The 18664-nt window shown below is 42.4% G+C and overlaps 1 protein-coding gene across 1 annotated transcript in view; it reads right to left on the minus strand.

The window, feature by feature from the left end:
* LOC122815803 (choline/ethanolamine kinase-like) overlaps positions 1 to 18664 on the minus strand; it is a 562793-nt gene that overhangs the window by 392117 nt on the left and 152012 nt on the right. Inside the window, exon 3 of the mRNA XM_044088601.1 lies at positions 14426 to 14539. Coding sequence (XP_043944536.1) covers positions 14426 to 14539 — 114 coding nt within the window. The remainder of the gene's footprint in view (positions 1 to 14425; positions 14540 to 18664) is intronic.

An 18664-nucleotide genomic window follows, 5' to 3' on the forward strand; every position in this document is an offset into this window, starting at 1 on the left:
TGAGTTCAACCAAGATGCATTCGAAAGAATGCGTCTTCGGTCTTCTAATAGGGAACCTTGTAAAATATCCACATCATTTGGGGATTCAATAATGGTTCCCAGTTTGCAGTCATCTGCGAACTTTGTTAGCCAGAGTCCCTTAGTGTTGGCCTGTACTTCAGAGAAGTAGATGCCAAACAAGAGCGGTCCCAGGACTGAACCCTGAGGTACTCCACTTGTCTGGAGATGGATTTGGAGTCGGCTACTTTTACAGTCTGAGTTCTGTCAGTAAGCCAGTTGGCAACCCATTGAGTGATCTATGATTCCAGAGTGGGGGATGGTGTCAAAGGCTTTGGCGAGGTCCAGACAGGCTGTGTGGACCACCTTAGTCTCCAGAGCTGTGGACGAGGGTGATTTGAAGAAATCAATCAGGTTCAAGAGACAAAATCAGCCCTTCACGAACCCAAACTGGGTGGGGTCCAGTGTTTGAAGTTTGCCAATGTCTTTCTTTATACGTTCCATGATAATGCGTTCCATGCCCTTGCAGATCAGGCTCGTCAGACTGATGGGACAGTAGTTCCCGGGATCCAAGGTGGATTCCCCCCTTGTGAAGTGGGATAACTGTAGCTGTGCGCCACTCAGTGAGCACAAAGCCTGAGGTGAGGCTATGATTAAACATGACACTTAGGTGAGGTGCCAGTTCATTTTGTAGTTCATGTCGTACACAGCCCGGGATGTCATCTGATCCCATGGATGCTGTATTCTTAACATTGGAGAGTGTGGTTTCTACCAGTGTGGCCGTGATTACTGGAATTTGGCAATGTTTTGATATTGAAATGGGCCCTTTAGGGGGTGAGAGGGGGTGAAGTTGGCACTAAATCGATCTGCCAGGATATTGGCAATATCCTTGGGATCAGTATATTTAATGCCATTCTGTTATAGCTAAGAGCAGATCTGAGCATTGCGATTTAGATTCTTGACATAACTATAGAATTCCTTGTGGTTGTCTTTGGAATCTTTGGCAATTTTATTTTCGTAACTAGCTTTGGAGGATTTTATGAGGGATCTCAGCTTCTTACTGAGGCTGGTAAGGGAGTTTTTTGCAACCTGGGATTTTCCTCTTTTCTGCAACAGTTTCTTCCTTCTGTTGTATAGTTTGTTTATGGCAGGGGACCACCAGATTGGCTTCCTTTTTTTGGAGGAGAGGGTCTTGGTTCTATATGGGATGGCATGATTCATGCACAAGTGGATGTGCTCATACAGTGCCTCAGTGTAGGATTCAGCAGTCGAACTTTCAGCTCCCGTCTGCATGGGTGTCACAAAGTTTGTCACTTCTGACTTAAGTAGCATGAAGTTGGCTTTGGAGAAGTTTTTACAGAGGTTACTGGGGGGTGTTGTCCCAGGCAGACAGATACTGGATCCCCTTTGAATGACACCAGAAGCTTAGCCAATTGTTGAAGTCAATCATTTTGTCCTTATACTGTGGTATCATTCTGGGCGAAGGCAGGATGCTACTCAGGGCTAGGGTCATATCTGCCTGGGCCACATGATTCGAGAGCTCTTCCATGTCTCTTTTCATGTAGTCCAGGGAGGTATGTCTCAAGTCATTCACTCCAACATGGACAATGACAGAGCTGTATTTGTATTTGTTGTGGAGTGACTTAAGTGCATGCATGATGTGGTGGATCCTGTCACCCGACAGGCAGCTGACTGTAATTTTCTCCTTGTTCAGCCTGGTGAGTGGGACATCAGTGTGCCTGACTATAGAGTCACCTATGACTAAAGTGTTGGGTACGTTGTCTTGCCTTAGGGGCTGTTATTGGGTGGCACACTGGTGTTGTGATCTGTGTGTCACTTTGAATGGTATTTGTTTGCATTTCATCTTCAGAGGTCCTTGTTGCTTGGGCAGGTTAATGTTAAAGACATCCGCATATGTGGGTTTAGTGTTGCTATGTGTGGGTGTTGATGGTGTGGGTTTTGAAGGGTTATGTGTTGCCTGAGGTGTAGTGCAGGTGTTAACCTTCTCCTCTTGACTGTCTAGCATAATCTTGGCTGGAGAGAGCTTTGCTTCCAGTTTGGCTATGTAAGTGCATCTCTCGCAGGTTGTAGTGTTGGGTGGTAGGAGGAGAGGGCTGTCTGTGTACATGAGGCAATTGCTGCATTGCCCCAGTATGCCCAGATTCACCAGGTGGACAGGAGAAATCACCGGAAGCTGACCCTTGGACATGCCTGTTTAGGTACTTTTTTTGTAAAGTACAAGAGCTGTAGGGTTCTTTCATTTAGCCAGTCTGCTATCCATTCTTACCAATACGTGGTTCAACTGTTAAATCATTTAGTTTTTGTGGTGCCAGCATGAGGAATGATGTTGAAGAACCTGGCTAGGTCAAGAAATGTGGTATTACCACATGGCCAGTGTCTACAGTTTCCTTAACCCTTCCGGAAAGGTTTTCCGAATTCAATAGACGGGATCTATTCTTCTCGATGTCATATATTACAGGGCCAGTTATACCATGATCCATGGCTTTGTAGATGAGGCTTGTAAGGCTGATAGGACTGCAGTTACCCGAGTAGGCTGTAGGGCAACCCATATGGACAGGCATCGCCAGTGCAGTGTGCCACTCATGGATCTTTGTGACAGGTGGAGGATTAGCTAGTTTCCTAATGCAGAAACTGCACCAAGAACTCTACACATACAAATGTGCACTTGTGTAGGCCACATGAAAAATACTGCCTGGTGGCAGAGGCATAGCCCCCTTCAACACCACCCCCTGACACACTATTTTTTTCAGAAATAAATTCGCAGTGAAACAGTTTAGCATCAAAGAATGTCCAATGGAGTAGGCATTGTACTGTGTTGTAAATCACTTTTTCTACTGAACATTTCATTGATGACTCAACAGTGTATCTATGATCATTTATAGTTGCATTTTTTCCAAGTTCAACTCCAACTCCTTAAAGTATTTACCAGGTTGTTTACAAACCTGACTCCAAGACATTCATATTCATTACTGCACATGCAAGCCTTCCATAGTACAACAAGCTTTCCAAAGTACAACTGTACTTCCTTTCAATAATATTTTAATGGAAGAGGTACACCTGTTTTAACTATTTCTGACAGAGATAAGCTGCAGAATGAGCAGCAGTTCTTGGGAGGTCTGCAACAAGAAGCAGAAAGAAGCTACAGAAGCCATGATATACAAGCAAGGGTATTTATTTATTTTTTACAAGAAAGACTCAAGGATACAAGAAGCACAGCTCTACTATCCTCCTCCATGGAGGGTGAGCTAGTACTGGGGACTCGGCTCCACTCTCCACAATCAGCACCTCCAGCACAAAGGTAACTAATCAATTCCAGAGCATATGGTCATACTCAGGGCTTAATCTCTGTGTGCCATGGAGCCATTTTTTCTAAGAAACTTGTTCACCTCTTCCTACAGCCTCTGGCCCACTAAGCAGCAACCTTCAAGCTTTTATTACTTAAATTATGAGTTACAAGTTTTCATTACCTATAGATGTTCTTTTGTATTTTATACAACCTCTGATATTGATCATCACACTCCTTGTCATGCTCCAGACATAAATTTGGTACCATTTGTATATAGGTTCATAGGTTCATACTAGGCTATCTGCCCTAGGGCATTTATAAGCCTAGCCAGAGTGTGTATGGCTTTCGCCACCCATTTTAAATTAATTTTGCTATGCCCTTTTTCGAGGTTAGTATACTGCGCCTCTGTCTAACAGTGACACAGAAGTGATACCCGGGGTAAACCTACGATCTCCCATCCACTCATCAAGATTCCTCTTGAAGAGAGTCAATGAGGGACTCTGCCTAACCTGGACTGGGATTTTATTCCAGAGTGAAGGGAGCCTCTGGGTTATGAATCTGTCCCTCCAGCATGTCCTATTTATTTCAGTGCTGAGGTAGAAAAAGTCCCTCGAGCGCGTAGCTCGAAGGGATTTGGATTTTCTGAGGTGCAGCATGTCCATTAATTCCGGGTTGGACATGGCTTTATACGTCAGGCACAGATCGCCTCTGAGCAGTGGTATGCCACTGAGTAGAGCTGGAGTTTCTTTAACCGGGCAGCATACGGCATCTGTTTGAGCCCCTTGATCCTCTTGGTGAGGTACTTTTGGGGTCTTTCCAGTTGCTACAGGTGTCTGGTAAGGTACATCCCAAAAGGGGCATTGTACTCAATTATGGGCCTGATGAGGGATGAGTAAAGAGGCACGATGACCTCCTCTGATCTAGATGTGAATCCCTTCATGATTAGGTGGGCTATATAAAATGTTTTTTTAACCACTTTGGCCACGTGGTTGTCAAATGAGAGATTGCTATCAACTTGGGTCCCCAGGTCCCTAATTACTTCTTCTGTACTTAATGGATTACCACCTATGTGGTAATTTGTGGGCACTTTGTTTTTGCCAAAGGGGATGTCTATACACTTTTTGGCGTTTAGCTTGAGGCCATGGCTCTGGCACCAGTTGTCTGTTTCTATGAGGCCCTTTTGGAGGATGCTTGTGTCGGCTGGAGAGTCTATTATGGCGCCCAGTTTGCAGTCATCTGCGAACTTGGTCAGCTACAGTCCTTCCATGTTGGCCAGTACCTCCGAGAAATATATACCGAACAAGAGAGGTCCCAGGACTGAGCCTTGTGGGATGCCACTTGTAACTGGTTTGGAGTCTGACATGGCTCCAGCTATTCTAACCATGTGGGTTCTGTCCTTGAGCCAGTTTGCAACCCATCTAGTGACATAGGGGTTTATATTTAAGCTGGTGAGCTTATCTATAATGCCCGAGTGGGGTATTGTATCGAAGGCTTTTGCGAGGTCCAGGTAGGCTGTGAGGACCGCCTTCCCCTTGTCAATGGCCTTGGTGACTGTTTCAAAGAAATCGACCAGGTTTAAGAGGCAGGATCTGCCCTTAACAAAGCCAAACTGGGTAGGATCCAGTGTCTGTAGGTCTCCAATATCTTTATTTATAAGGTCCATGATGATCCTTTCCATAGCTTTGCAGACCAAGCTAGTGAGACTTATGGGGCGATAGTTTCCAGGATCCGTTGAGGCACCACCTTTGTGGAGAGGGACCACTGTTGCTGTACGCCACTCTTTGGGTACATATCCTGTAGTAAGGCTGAGATTGAACAGTAGTTTTAGGTTTGGGTTTAGCTCTTCTTGGAGTTCATGCAGGACGCAGCCCGGGACACCGTCTGGTCCCACTGATGCTGTGTTTCTTGCTTTGGAAAGGGCAGCTCTTACCTGAGCATCTGAGATGTCAGGGGGGCAGCACTCTACTGGGATAGATATTAGCCCTTTTGGTGGGGAGGGAGGGGAGAAGTTTGCGCTGAACCTGTCAGCTAGGATGTTGGCAATGTCTGTGGGTTCGGTGTATTTTTTGTCATTTTGGACTAATTCTGAGCATATCTGGGAATTCCCACCCAGGTTCCTAATATAACTAAAGAAAGCCTTGTGATTATCCTTAGTGTCCTGTGCAATTTTTCTCTCGAAGCTGGCCTTAGACGATTTTATGAGTGCCCGTAGTTTTTTGCTAATACTGATCAGAGATGCCTTCCCTTTTTGGGATTTTGCTCTAGCATGTAGTAGCTTCCTCCTTCTATTGTATAGTTTGTTTATGGCTGGGGTCCACCAGACAGGACGTCTGCCTTTGGAGGATTGGGTCTTGGTTTTATTTGGGATTGCATGATCCATGCATTCCTGAAGATGTTCATAGAATGCGTTCACAAAGGATTTTGCGGTCTGGGCCGTATTATCCACAGGCCCAGGGGCTTTGAAGGATTCCACCTCGGTTTTGAGGAGTGTGAAATTTGCTTTAGAGAAGTTTTTCACTGTGGTTTTCTGGGCATGGGGTGGGGGTCGGGAAGTGAATATCCAGTGAGATTAGTTTATGGTCTGATCTTACCAGTGAGGGATACACTTCTGGTCTGGAGCATAGAGTCCCCATGTTGGTGATGATGAGGTCCAGTATGTTTTCCCCTCTTGTGGGAGTGGTAACAAGTTGTTCCACAGCATTTGAGTTTATAAATTCTAGGAACCTTTGGGCTAGGGTGTTGGAGCTAGAGTAATGCTCCCAGTCTATGATTGGGTAGTTGAAGTCACCCAATATAATGGTGTTTGGAGAGACCTTCATATTTTCCAGTGTTCTCAGGAAGGCCAAGTGGAGTTCCTGGGTTTGGGAGGGTGGTCTGTAGCAGGCTATAAACTGGAAGGCAGTTTTATATAAAATAAATATTAATAAGGCCCAAGCTTTAACCATTAGGTAGGTACTTCCCTCCCTACCAGGTAAAGGTTTTAGCCTCTGCAATCATCAGGTGCACTAAATATGAATTTATCTTGACTAACAAACTCTTGAACTGGCAACCTTTGTGTTAACCAGAACTCAAAAACAATCCATTCCTTTCCTACTGTTTTTGTATAGAGTCCTGATTTTCCCTTCCCCAAATGACATAAAATAATAGGCATGTATTAAAACTAGTAAAACATTTTTAAAGTTTCACTCCTACAAATGTTTCCAACTATATGGGAGGGAAGCTTGGACAGAACTACTTGTTATGTTTCCCCCCCCCAAGAACACCTCAGAAAGTCTCTATACAGGAGGGACCTCCCTAGTTTCTGTATCTGGTAATGCAGTAGCAGGACTTACTAAGACCCACTTTGGACTGTCTGCATCTTGCCAAAGTAAATAACTGCCCCATCTTGCAGAAAGTAGCTATTAAAATATTATAAGCCAACATGAGCTGGACTACTGCTTTATGGAATGGTATCAGTGAAAACATGCATCATCATTTACAAATTTCAGTTAAATTACTTTTTACATGACAGAATTGTTGTCACATTTGCCCCTTATCTTCAAAGACTACTGATAATATCTTAATGTTAGACTGGCAACCTGGGATCATACTTTTGAGGAGATGTCCTTACCTTATTGGTTTCAAGGATGGCTTTTAGCTGGTTGCAAGGGACTATTCACAGATGTCCATTATCTTAACAGGGGTTACAGTAATCTTAAGAACTCCCGCTGACATGGCTCCCCTCAACTCATGCAACTTTCAGCTGGCAGCAGTAATGGTATCCATAAAATGCATCACTCATCTCGGAAAAAGAGACAGCCTCCTGAAGTGCAATCCTTTTAAAGTCAACAGGACAACCTCAGAACTTAAATGGATGAGAATATCTCATTAGGAAATGAAATGTCTAGATGGATGTCCTCTTAAAATGGCCAGTCATAAATTCTTACTAACCTGTAACTTGACAGATCACTTGCTTATGTTCACTCTATCCATTTGTATGTCCCCAACTATTTGGAGTCCCACCTGCAGTAGGTGTTTAAAAAAGCTGTAATTTTTCTTTATTAGAAGGTCATGCATAATATTGTTTTATGTCTTGTAAATTATACAGACACAAAATGCCTTGACCAGTTATCATTTTGATCTTCCAAGTTCAGTCCTGGATTTCCTTACCTTGTTCATTATTAACACTTTTTTTTTTTATACTGAGGCACAGCTTTACTTCCATCTTTAAATATTACCTTGCCTTAAGCCATATATAAATATTTATGCAAAAACAAAAACTACTAAAAAGCCTGGCAGAACTGACTACACTATGCATATAGTCTTCGCAAAGGATGCTGTGCTATAAACAAAGTTCTTGCAGATCCAATCGTAAATGAGTAGGGTCCACCTTACACTGATATTAGATGACTGGCCAGTAAAGGACTGAAAGGCTATACAGCTCTCTTAAGGGACACAAAAGTACAGTTGTGTACACTTACCACAAATGTAGATGTTTGAGTGTGTTCACTGCTGCAGTCATTACATTTGGGTAATCTGCTGGCAGGTTGCCCTCGGCCTGAATAACAAAGTCTCGGGTCCTGCGTTGGTTGCTGTCTCCTCTTCCATGACTTCAGGTCATCAGGGGTATAAAACATGCAGCCGGCGCCATTTTAATCAGTTTTTCTTGCCCCAGGTGTCAGATGCCCCCCAAATGGGGAGCAAATATATATATATATATATATATATATATATATATATATATATATATATACACACACACACACACACACACACACACACACACACACACACACACACACACACATGTATTTTAGAACACAAAAAATTTACCTCCAACTAAAAGCAAATACACCACAAAGGCTTTTGAGCATAGTGAAGGAAAGAAGAGGTATAATAATGGAGAAGAAAGGGGGCTGGCGGATGGGTAACCCGAACTGCAACAGTGAATACACTCGAACATCTAAATTTATAGTAAGTGTACACAACTGTACTATGTTCTTCGTGTTTCACTGTTGCAGTCATTACATTTGGGTAGAATCCCAAAGCTATGGATGGGAGGATGGAATTATACAGCATTAGGAGCAGCTATAAGGCCCTGCAGGACAGCAGTGGCAAAGCCTGCCCTGGATTTAGAAAAGAGAGGTAAATGATAATGTTTTGTGAACGTATGAACTGAGCTCCAGGTAGCAGCTTCTAGAAAGTCTCTGGTAGGAACCCCTCTGAGAAAGGCTGCAGAAGTAGATGCAGCCCTGGTGGAATGGGATCTGATCCCCTTGGGGACAGGTTTACCATGGTGCATGTAGCAGAAACGAATACAGTGGCTTATCCATTTTGAAATGGTCTGCTTTGATATAGCCTTCCCTCTGCCCCTGCAGCAAATGCCACCAGTAGTTGCTCAGACTTTCTTAGAGATTTTGTCCTGTTTAAGTAGATTCTTAGTTGTCTGTGTACATCCAATGAATGCAGAATCTGCTCCCCCTTGTTCTGCGGATTTGGGAAAAAAGTTGGCAAATGAATGGTCTGGTTAAGAGCCACACTGGATACCACCTTAGGCATAAAAGAAGGATTGGTCCTGAGGGCGACCCTGTCCGGATAAAAGATAATGAAAGACTCCACTGCAATGAGAGCCTGTAGTTCTGAAATCCTTCTAGCTGAAGCGACTGCTAAAAGAAAGGCTGTCTTCCAAGAAAGAAATTTCATGTCTGCAGTAGCAGCTGGTTCAAAAGGAGATAGGGTGAGTTTTTCCAGCACAAAATTGAGGTCCCATGCAGGAGTCGGTGCTCTCCTGGGAGGTCTCAAATTTTTGGCGCCCTCTGAGGTACTGCTTTAGCAGGGGATGAGAAAAGAGAGGAGGCTCTGTGTTGTAATGAGCCGAGATGGCAGAGGCATGGATTTTTATAGAAGAAAAAGATAGGCCCTTGTGAAACAACTCAGTTAAATATTGCAAAACCTGAGGAATATTGGGCATTGCTGTGTTTATTCCTTGTGCTTGGTTCCAGGCACAGAATCTCTTCCATTTATCAGCATAAGATTTTCTAGTACTAGGCCTTCTAGCCTCCAAAATGACATCCATCACAGGTTTACTGAGAGATGTGACTGGTAAAATTAGTTGATTAGCCATGCTGCAAGATTCAGAGTTTGGAGCTGAGTGTGCAGAATTTGATAGTTCTGCTGAGACAATAGATGAGGTGTCTGAGGCAAGTACCACGGAGGAAGGTGTGACCTATTCCTTAGAAGCAAGTACCAGTGTTGGCGAGGCCAGTCCGGAGCAATCAGAATCATTTTTGTTTTTTCCTGTCTGACTTTTAGTAAAACCTTGGAGAGCACAGGCAGAGGGGGAAAGGCATAGACTGACAGGTTTTTCCAGCTGAAGGATAGAGCATCCCCTTTCCAAGCTTTTTTGTGATGAGTTCTTGTGCAAAATTTGTTCAACTGGTAGTTTTGGGGAGAGGCAAAAAGATCCATGTCTGGGCTCCTCCATTTTCGTGTCAACATGCTGACTATTTGTGGATCCAGTTTCCATTCGTGTGGGTCCATAAGATTTCTGCTTAGGTCATCTGCCAGAGTATTTTGCTTTCCTGGCAGGAATTGAGCTTCTAGATGTATTTGCTAAGTCAAGGCTGTGTTCCACAAGGCCATGGCTAGTCTGCAAAGGGGGCAGGAGTGGGTACCCCCCTGCTTGTTTATGTACCACATAACTGTGGTGTTGTCCGTCTTTATCAGTAGTTGTCCTGGATGAAGGAAGTCCTTGAAGGCTGTCAGAGCATTCTGTACAGCTAGCATTTCTTTCTGGTTGATATGTAGGTGCATTTGATTTGGGCTCCATTCGCCCTGAATGCATCTCCCTGCCAGATGGGCCCCCCAAGCATAGTCTGATGCATCTATAGTCAGGATTTGGATGGCAGGGGGTAGAATGAATGACAGTCCCTTGTTTTGGTGACAGGCCTCTGCCCACCAAAGGAACTCCTGTTGCAGGCAAGGAATGAGAGGAATCATTGTTTCCAGGCTGTGACAATGTTGACTCCATAAGATTTTTAGGTACCATTGAAGTTTCCTCATATGCAGTCTTGCATATCGAATTAGTAGAATGCAGGATGCCATGAACTCCAAAGCCTGCAGAATTTGTCTTGCAGATAGCTGGGTTTTTGTGGCCACTTGTTTGAAGTATGTTATCAATTGAATTTGTTATTCTGGCGTGAGGTAAGCCATCTGGGCAGTTGTATTCAAGCTTGCACCCAGGAATGTAATTATTTGAGAGGGTACCAGTTGTGATTTCTTTTCATTTAAGGTGTACCCTAGGCATGTTAGAAGCCTTTTTACAAACGCCAGATGTTGTAGAAAAGTCTCTGCCTGAATTAGACAATCGTCCAGATAAGGATAAATTTGAATGTTTCTTTGTCTGCAAAATGCAATTATTGGTGCCAGGCACTTTGTGAAGAACCTAGGCGCAGTAGATAAGGCAAAGGGCAGAGAACTGGTAATGCAAATAGCCTGCTTTGAAGCAGAGGTATCTTCTGCAAGATTCCCTGATTGGGATATGCAGGTAAGCCTCTTTTAAGTCTAGAGTTACCAACCAGGCATTTTTGCCTAGCATAGGCAGTAGCTGTTGTAGAGTCAGCATCTTGAAATATGGAATGTCCAGGAAAGTATTTAGAATTGATAAGTCCAGAATTGGATGCCATGATTCGTCTTTTCTGGGTACCAGGAAAAGTCTTGAATAAAAACCTTGTCCTTTTTTCCTTTTCTGGTACTGGTTAAATAGCCCCCATATCCATGAGGGACATGACTTGCTTCTGGGCCTCCGCCCACTGATTTGAGGGCAGATCTGGCCATCTGTTTGGAATTGGCAATGTGTGGAAATGAAATCTGTACCCCTGGGATACTATATTAAAGACCCACTTGTCCTGGGTAATTAGATGCCAATTTTGAGCATGAAGTGCTAGTTTTCCCCCCAAAGGGGCTGCCAAAAGATAAGTGCTTGGAAATGGCAGAGGAAAGTCATTGAGACTGTTTACCGTAAGGTGGTGCTTTGCCACTTCCTGATTTGGAGGTGGAGGCAACCCATTGTTTTGTCCTGTAAGATCCTTGTGACTGAAACCTGGAGCCTTTGGAGTGTCTGGGTTTGGCCTGGGCGGCTCTGTTGGGTACTGGAAAGGACAAATTCTTAGTGGGCCAGTGCCTACTGAACCTGGGTGGCTGCTCTTGCAAGAAATCTTTAACAGTTTGCATAGATTTAACTTTGTCTTCCATCTTTTTTAAAACTTCTTCTGCCTTATTATCAAACAGACTGTCCTGCTGTAAAGGAGCATCCAACAATTTAGCTTTAACATGATCAGGCAGATTTTGCTCCTTGAGCCAAGCATGTCTTCTTATCACAGATGCAGTTATGGCGGCCCTGCAAGAGGCCTCCAAGGAATCAAAACCACATTGCAAAGTATGCTTTCCCACTTGTTCAGCTGAATGCAATAAATCTTGTAACTCTTTATTTTCTACACAATCAGAAATCAACATCATTTTCTGTTTCAGTAAGCCCATGACATGCTGTTGATATTTAAGCATATGAAATTGACAGTTTAAAGCTCTGACTGCCAAGGTTGCAGACGTATAAACCTTCTTACCCAATCTATCCAGCGCCCTGGAGCCTCTATCAGAAGGGGTAGGATTTTTAGCTGCAGAAGCCTTAACACCCTTAGGACCCTGAGAAATAGTTTCAGGGTCAGCAGCAGGATTTTTGAAAAGAAACTTGTGGGAGTCAGGAACCCTGTAATATCTGTCTGGCTTACTAGGAGCCAGAGGCAGGAAATCAGGAGCCATGCTGGATTCTGAGAAAACATCATCAACAATGTCTAAAACAGGCGGTATAGCCAAAGGCCTATGCTGAGGAAGAAGAAGAAAATCCTTAAAGCCTCTTTTTGGATTCTGAAAAGTCCTGACTCTCCCAATAAAAATGTTCCCTTAAGGTATGCAAAGTCTCTCCAAAAGAAAAATCCTCAGGAGGAGAAGCAGAAGGGATGGATTCTTCTGCATCAGAGTCCTCATAAGGGGGGATAGAAAATTCCTGATCAGAAGAAGAAGCAGAAGAAATGGAAACCTGATCTGAAGATTCATAATCAGTGCTTTGCCTAGGCCTCTTAGCAGGAGGGGATTGGGAACTCCTGATAAAGGTAATTAAATCCTCAGCCATTTTGATCATTTATTTTTTAGGCATAGGAGCCTGAGCACGTGGCTCATGCGTCATTTTTTTAGACACAGTAGTTGGTTTTAGCCTTGTTTTTAATTATGGCGTCGGTTTAATATACAAATCTTTAGGCCTGAAAACACCCTCAGAAGCCGGTGCCTGCTCAGTGGCTCCGGACCTATCCAAGGAAGAGACATCCACGGGTTCAATACTAGAAGAATCTCGTGGCATATCGGACTCCGAATGGGTCTCAGTAGAGGCCTGCGACTCAAAAGTAGCGGGCATCGGGCTGCGAAAGCACCTTACTGAGTACCGGCGAACCGGTGACTGGCTTAGGAGAAACTTCGCCGTTGGTTTTGGACCTCGACGGTCTGTCTCTGTCTTTTTCTTTGCGTTTTTTATGAACTCCGGTAGTCGGATTGCTAACCGACGACATTTCAGGATATTTAAATCTTGAACCAAGGTATTTAGAAGCAAAAATATACCAACGCTTAATAGTGCATTGGTTAAATTTAGCACAAAACCGACAGCAAAAAACGTTGTGGTCAGGGCCTAGGCAAGGAATACAGTACAAATGAAAATCCTTATGAGGTATTTGCTTCCCACAAGTAATACAATTATTAACTTTTACTGACATCGGTAAGGAGCAAGAAAAAGTTTCCCCAATGGGGTACTTAGCTTTAGTTTGAAGACTTTGGTTCTGAAACTCGAAAACGAAAATTTCAGGAGTCGGCCGACCGGCACTTGCGAACTGCTTCTGCTTCAGGCACCGCGTGGCAAGAAAGACTGATTAAAATGGTGTTGGCTGCATGTTTTATACCCCTGACAACCTGACGTCATGGAAGAGGAGACAGCAACCGACGCAGGACCCAAGACCTTGTTATTCAGGCCGACTGAGGGCAACCTGCCAGCAGATTACCCAAATGTAATGGCTGCAACAGTGAAACACAAAGAACATCAGTTCCAGTGCTGCATGGCTGCCATCTTGTGAAGACCATGGAATGAGCAATAATTGGACATATAACTTGATAAACAAAAGGCATCTAAGAACAGCATACCTTTCACTTAGCATTAGTACATGAGATAAGACACTGCATTTTCTTTCTTTTTTTTTCAAATTTTCATTACTAGGATGATCAGCTGGGTTGAAGACCATTTTCAGTGCAGGTCTGGGAGTATTCCCTAGTTAAGTGACTTGCTCAGAGTTACACAGCAAGCAAATGGAGATTAGTGGAATCAAACCAGCACTAAGGATGAAGCTCAGTAGTTTGTAGCCTTCATCATCTGAGTTAAACCACTATGGGAAAGTCATCACAAAAAAAAAAAGGAATCAAAATGTAATAATCCCTGACCCTTGCCATCCTACTGTCACCCCAAGGGTATATTAGGTGGATATAAAGTGGACAGATGGCAAGGCTGAGTGCTGAAAAGTGTAATATTTGATACAGGAGCAGAAGTAAAAGTAAACATTAAAAAGCGCTGCTTTACAATGTAAACTGCAAATAATAATAATAATAATAATAACAATAATGCATTTTGATAAAATACAGAACTGTGGTATTCCCACCAGATTACAGTGTGTGGATGATCTGTTCCTGTACATCTATATTCTTTGGTTTATTGAAGAAAAACAGAAATACAAAACAGAACATACATGGTATAACAAATTGCTTATGCGTGCAAATGTTAACAATGACTTTATCAAAACAAAACCTGAGTAGCAATGCAAATGTTCTGTCTACTAAGAGGACTAAAACCACAAAACAAATGCAAAGGTTCATCATAAGGGTGTTAGCTAGAATGATTGTGTAAAATAGTAAAGTAGTACAGTGCACTCTGGGTATAGACGTATACATCACAGAGATGAACAAAGATACATCAGTCAAAAGGGCACTATGGTTTTAAAATATAATAAGCAGTCTCATATGAAATATATTTAACAATCTAGATCACTTTCTTACTGGAATGTACTGCTCCAGGCGGCCCTGTGGAAAAACTCCATATAATCGTGGTCCCAGTGTTCGCTCTGCCAAAATTGCAAACATGACGCTTTCCAGAACAAGTGAATCAACTCCCTACAAAAACATAAATACGCACTCTGAGTCAGTTGGTATAACTAATAAATCATACATACAGCAAACAACTCCCCTGTACTGCTGGAAAACTGTAAAATATTTGGAGCAAAAGTGATTTCTGTAATTACATACTGCAAGTAAAAATCTTCACTGGATTATTAACAAATGGAGACAGAGAAGTACAAGTAATTTAATAGCTAAATAATATAATCAGATGATTTCAAACTTTGTAGAGCTGAAAATACCGCCAAGAAAAGCTTTCATATAAAAAGCAAGGGTACTATTATACACTTGTTCTGACCAATCGGAGTTAAAATTCACTACTCTACAACAGTAAACTAAACGTATCAGGTAGCAGTAGAGGTTACTGACAAAGCTGGACACATGTTTTCATCTACACATGGTCCAAATTTGTGTGCAAATACTAGAGAAGAAATTGTATTTCTTTAATCACTGTCAGAATTATCAATACATATATTGCTATTACTTTAAAAATACTGTTTCAACGGAAATCAACTATCATAACTTTAATATCAATCTTAAATAATTGCCCCTGTGCCTAAAGGTATGCCATTTTATCCTGGTAGTTTACTTTACTAGTTTGTTAGGGAGCCATATTTAGCAGAGTTCACACAGTGTATATTTTATACATATAGCTCTTTTTACAAGAACTAAGAGACCAATCCTGCTCTTGTACTGAAAAATCAGAGAATAATACCCTGGCTTAGTCCTGTTTGGTACTGTCCATAAATACGTATGTAGGTACTATATATGACAAAATCAATAGCTAGCTAAGACCAATCTTAGTAGTGTGCATGTGTGTCTGTGTGTGGGTGGGGGTGGGGGTGTGCAGTATTGGGTCTATATCATAAGTGCGAATTGCACAAATTGCGAATGCTTATAATATCGAATGTACTGGACCTCGAACTTCCTATTGTGGGGGGCTGCGCCCCCCGCTAAATATATATTCCAACTCCGAGATCGCATCTGTCATATGCTGCCAGACTGAAGAAACTCCAGCTCTATTCAGTTGCATACCATCTGCTCAGAGGTGATATGTGCCTGACATACAAGGTCATGTCCAACCCGGAATTAATGGACATGCTCCACCTCAAAAAATCCAAATCCACCAAAACCACTAGAGCAAGCGACTTAAACCTTAGCACGGATATAAATAGGACGTGCTGGAGGGATAGATTTATCACTCAGAGACTCCCTATGCTGTGGAATAAAATCCCGGTCCATGTAAGGCAGAGCACCTCGCTGGCTCTGTTCAAGAGAAATCTTGACCTGTGGATGGGAGATCATAGGTTTATCCCGGGAATCATCTGTGTGTCACTGCTGGACAGAGGCACAACAAACTAATGGGCACAGTATTTTTTCATATAAGGGGTGGCGTAAGCCACAAAAATTTGGGCTAGGCTTATAAATGCCTTAAGGCAGATAGCCTAGTATAAACCTCTGAACCTATGAACTACAGTGAGGAAAGGGCAAATATCCCATTCTTCACTGTTCTGCGATCTCAGAAAAAGCACTTCGAGGTCCGGTACGTTCGATATTATAAGCGTTCGCAATTTGTGCGATTCACTCATATGATATAGACCCACAGTATTATAGGAACTCTTGTCCCTGTACAGGTCACAAGCAAGCCAGTAGCTAATACCTTGGACTTCCCTTTCCCTAATGTGTGACTTAGACCAAGTTATTTAACCAGACAGTGCTCCTGGATCACTCCTAAAAAAGGACAGTCTCTGCAGTTGGTGTACCCAATTAACATACATACATTTTATATAAATAAATAAATATATATATATATACATATACATACATATATATATATATATATATATATATATATATATATATATATGGGTCCCCTTCCGTACACTGACACGCCAGAAGGCCGACACTCTACAGAAGGAGACGAGAAGACCGACGATGCAGTTGATCGACAAGGTGAGATCCCAACGGACGAAACACCGACATGGGCAAGGTGTGAGCGCGACTCGGTAAGTGTGCGATAGAGTGAGGGATTTAGTGTTAGGGAGCGGGCAGGTAAGTGTGCGATAGTGAGGGACTGTAGTTTTAGGGGTGGGTTAAGTGGGTTAGGGTGCGGGTAGGGTGAGTGTGCGATAGTGACGGACTATATGTTTAAGGGTGGGTTAAGTGAGTTAGGGTTAGGGTGCAGGTAGGGTATGTGTGCAATAGTGACGGACTGTAGGTTTAGGGGTGGGTTAAGTGAGTTAGGGTTAGGGTGCGGGTAGGGTAAGTGCGCGGTTGTCTCGGACCTTAGGGTTAGGGTTTGGGTTAAGGTTAGTGCATGTGTAGTTGTGTGTAATGTGTAGTTTACGTTTTGTGTGTCAGTGTTTTGGGTGTTGGTGTTATGGTGTTCGGTTTTGTGCGTTGTCGGTATTGTGTGTTGTTGGTCTTTTGGTGTCGGTGTTTTGGGTGTCGGCTTTGTGGCGTGTCGGTGTAGTGAAGGGGATCCATATATATATATATATATATATATATATATATATTTTTTTTTTTTTTTTTCCTTTAGGGTATCAGCAAATCAGATGTTGACCAAATGCTACTACCTATGACTCAGAGACAGTGAAACTGTTACATAACCTAGTCTAGTCCCAGAACTGGACATTTGCAACTCTATAATTAACTAGCCCTACCCACCTTATGCTGCATATGGAAGTTAGTAGTTAATCAAATCATGTGCACAGTAATATGTGTGTGTGTGTGTGTGTGTGTGTGTGTGTGTGTGTGTGTGTGTGTGTGTGTGTGTGTGTGTGTCACTGTCCACATAATGAAGAACACAGATAGCAAAGTCATGTTCTCATATTCTGCATTAACAAAATCAGCAGTCAACTACTTTCTGGGATGGAAACTGTTTATGAGCATGTCAGCTGCAACTTAAGTCTGTCCTCATATCATGTACAAGACATTCAATTGACAATCAAAGCCAGAACAGTACTATGCAGAAAGGAGCCAACAGTTAAGCAACTCATCACATACCTAACAATTTTTCCCATTAAAGGGATATGACCCAATTTTGACTTTCACAAAAAAAGCAGATTTTAGGGCACTTGCCAAAATCCTAAGAAATATAGTGTTGCAAACAGCAGCAAACCTGTTGTCAGATAAGCATGTCCGAGAAAAGCACGCCAGACATTCTTGGAAACACTGATAATGCATTGGATGTAGCAGCTGTGATTCAAACTCTGCATTCTGTCACAGCACTGGATACCCACAAGGTCTATAATGGAGCTTCACACTTCTTTCAGTTTAAAGTCATGGATCAAGGTGGCTTTGCTTACAGTAAAGCTTTAATAAGTTTAATGTTATGGCTGACAAGAAAATGCAATTACTACAAAAATGAAAATCAAAATCTAAACCAACTATAATTGAAGTACTAAATATTGTAAAAGAGATAAAGTAACTGGAGGTGGAATCTTTAGAACTAAAGGAACAATACATTCAAAATAAAGTTCATGAGGAGGAAGAGTAAGGTTTAAGGGTACGCAGGAACTGAGCAATTTTATGTAAGGCCAGAGTGAACGACAATTGTTAAAAAGGAAAAAAAAAAAACATATGTAATGTATAATGCGTGTAAATGAAAATGCTAGTATGGCTTGTTTTCTTTTCTATTAAAGTATGTGTGCTCAAGTCTTTTTTTATTTTTTGCATTACAACAAGTCTTTATACAGTTGCTCTACAGCTACATTCTCTATTACAGACTACCTGAAAGAACACATGCCCCTCAAAAAAATGGAAGTTGCCAAAAAGATGCCTCCTCTTTGTGATCCTATTCAACTTACACTTAGAACAAAGTCTTGATGTCATTAAGCAGCAGTCAGAGATGCCCAGGAAAGAGAAATCCATTCTTAGCATTCAAACGTTTGCAGATGATGTAGGGCATATACTGCAGCTCATGAAGAGGACATCTCAGTTTTATTGGTGGGGATTCTGGTTTGCTGGGGTGAATAACTATGAGCATCACATCTACATAATGCCCCAAACACATTCACTTATTTAGGTTTGTCTGTTAATTTTCCAGGTTAGTACACTGATCAGAAATGACCAACTGCAAGGTACAGCCAGGGTGAATAAATTCACAATCCTATAGAA

Source organism: Protopterus annectens, chromosome 11.part0 (assembly GCF_019279795.1).
Source record: "Protopterus annectens isolate FY-2018-M chromosome 11.part0, PAN1.0, whole genome shotgun sequence".
Lineage (NCBI taxonomy): Eukaryota > Metazoa > Chordata > Ceratodontiformes > Protopteridae > Protopterus > Protopterus annectens.